Genomic DNA, 2,500 nt, shown 5'->3' on the forward strand with positions numbered 1-2,500 from the left:
TACAACTTTACCCTTTGAGTAAGTCTATCGGCAAAATTGTTATTCACATATGCACTAACATAGGCCTAGGCGCGAATCTAAGGAATTTGCTCTTTATTTTTCACTAACTTTTACACCCCTGCACTCTTTTATCCCTCAGGGAGAGAGAGAGAGAGAGAGAGAGAGAGAGAGAGAGAGAGAGAGAGAGAGAGAGAGAGAGAGAGAGAGAGAGAATTATTGGTTTTATAGCACAAAAACTAATGAATGGAATAGTCATCTTCCAATTAAATTCTAAGATAATGTAAAGTGGGTTCCAAATATCTGATCAGCATATGACTGCCATAAAATATTATTTTTTCAGTAAATTATAAAGCTTAAAAATTATTCAAACCAGCTGATTACCTATAATAATAATTAAATAATAAAATATATACTAAATAGAAGTATAATTGTTACGAATATCTATAAAGATAACCCATACATTAATACAGGGAATATTAATCAAAGATTAGCGCAAGAATACGCTTTTGATAAAAATCATGTAGGAAGCCCCGTCTTTATATATGATTTGGCCAAGTCATGAACTGGCGTGACCTGGCTTGAACTGGCGTGAACGATGCGTGAATGATGCAGAAAGATGCAGAAAGATGAGTGAACGTGGCGTGAACTTGTCGTGAACTATACTTGAACGTGTTGTGAACTTGTCGTGAACAGTGCAGGAACCTCCCAGTGCGTGCCACAAAAGGGGCACGCACTGGCACGCATTTTGCGTGCCAGTGCATGCCAGAATTGCGTGCAAGTGTCAGGGGGGCTTAGGGCAGCTTTTAAACATGAACGCCTTTTAGGTAAGCAGTTACTCCTCCAATGACGTCTTTGATACCTCTGGCCACCACACACTCTTCTTGTTAAACTAGTTCGCGACTGCTTAGTTTTTAAGGTGGAATATTTTTTGCCGTAAGTCCTTTGTCATGAATAAATTCATGAATAAACTGTAGAACTCCTCTTTTTTTTTACAATTACATATTTTTTTCTTCAACTACTAATGCAATATCTACTGAGTTTGGAAGATCCCCTTTACTTAGGTCAAAATAAGAAACCAGCACTGAAACTGTCCCCAACACCAACTGCTCGCTCTGATCTAGTGTTTGAAGCTAACAATATTGTTTCTTGCTGTTGAAGACAAACTTTGCTTTCTTTCTTGCACATTTTACTGGCTGCCTTTGAGTGTGTGCAATTGGATTTGATTCACTTTTAGGGTTTAATGAAACTGTATTATCATCTACTGGGGTTGGAGTGACTTAAACATTATCAGCTTAGTTCTAATTAAAAGAGTCATCATCAGCTGAGATCTGGGTAACTGAGCCATCATCAGCTGGGCTTTGGATAGTCGAGTCATCATCAGCTGGGTTTTCGGTAAGTGGGTCATCGTCAATTGGTCTTTGGGAGACTGGGATATTATCAGTTGGACATTGGGCAACTGTGTTATAAATCGCTAGACTTTGGGCAACTGTGCCTTAAACCGCTGGGCTTAGAGTAATTGAGCTATAATCAGCAGGGCATTGGGTAACTGGGTCATCGTCAGCTGGGCTTTGGTTAACTGGGTCATCATCAGCAGTGCTTTGGGTTGCCGAGTAAACATCAGGTAGGCTTTTCGTACCTGGGTCATCATCAGCTGGGCTTTGGGTAACTGAGCAATCATCAGCTGAGCTTTGGGTAGACGTATCATAATCAGCTGGGCGTTGGGAAACTGAGTCTTCATCAACTGAGCTCTGAGTCATCATCAGCTGGGTTTTGGGTAGCCAAGTCATCATCAGCTGGGTTTTGGGTAGCCAAGTCATCATCAGCTGGACTTTAGGTAACTGGATCATCATTGGCTGGGCTTTGGGTAACTAGGTCATCATCAGCTGGGCTTTGAATATCTGGTTCATCATCAACTGGGCTTTGAGTAACTGAATCATCATCAGCTGGGATTTGAATATCTGGTTCATCATCAACTGGGCTTTGAGTAACTGAATCATCATCAGCTGGGATTTGGGTAGCCGAGTCATCATTAGCATAGCTTTGGGTAGCTGAGTCATCATCAGCTGGGCTTTGGGTAAGGGGGTCATAGTCAACAGGGTTTTGAGTAACTGGGGCCTCCTCAAGTGGGCTTTGGGAAACTGGGATATACTCAGTTGCCCCTTGAGGAACTGGGCTGTAATCAGCTCTGCTTTAAGGTAACTGGGTCATTGTAAACTGGGCTTTAGGGAATTGTGTCTGTATCGTTCAAAACATGATTTGGAACTACTGCTGAAAGTCCTTCAATGTTTTCTTCTTTGATGCTACATGAAATTGGGTTGATGAATTCTTCTGACAGACGTCATTTGAGACCACATTCATAGCATAAAGATTATGCAAAAAAAAAAAAAAAAAAAAAAAAAAAAAAAAAAATAGGTAAAGGTCCAAAACTATGCAAATTTCTTACTAGTTTTTGTTGTTATGAGGATATTCATGTTAACGACGAAATGTTTATTTATTAATA

General features: G+C 40.2%; 1 protein-coding gene across 1 annotated transcript in view; it reads right to left on the minus strand.

The window, feature by feature from the left end:
- Positions 1-1,830: 1,830 nt before the first annotated feature.
- Positions 1,831-2,500, minus strand: part of LOC137617496 (uncharacterized) — a 46,575-nt gene continuing 45,905 nt past the window's right edge. The window contains exon 2 of the mRNA XM_068347516.1: positions 1,831-2,185. Coding sequence (XP_068203617.1) covers positions 1,831-2,185 — 355 coding nt within the window. The remainder of the gene's footprint in view (positions 2,186-2,500) is intronic.

Source organism: Palaemon carinicauda, chromosome 23, assembly GCF_036898095.1.
Source record: "Palaemon carinicauda isolate YSFRI2023 chromosome 23, ASM3689809v2, whole genome shotgun sequence".
NCBI classification, from domain to species: domain Eukaryota; kingdom Metazoa; phylum Arthropoda; class Malacostraca; order Decapoda; family Palaemonidae; genus Palaemon; species Palaemon carinicauda.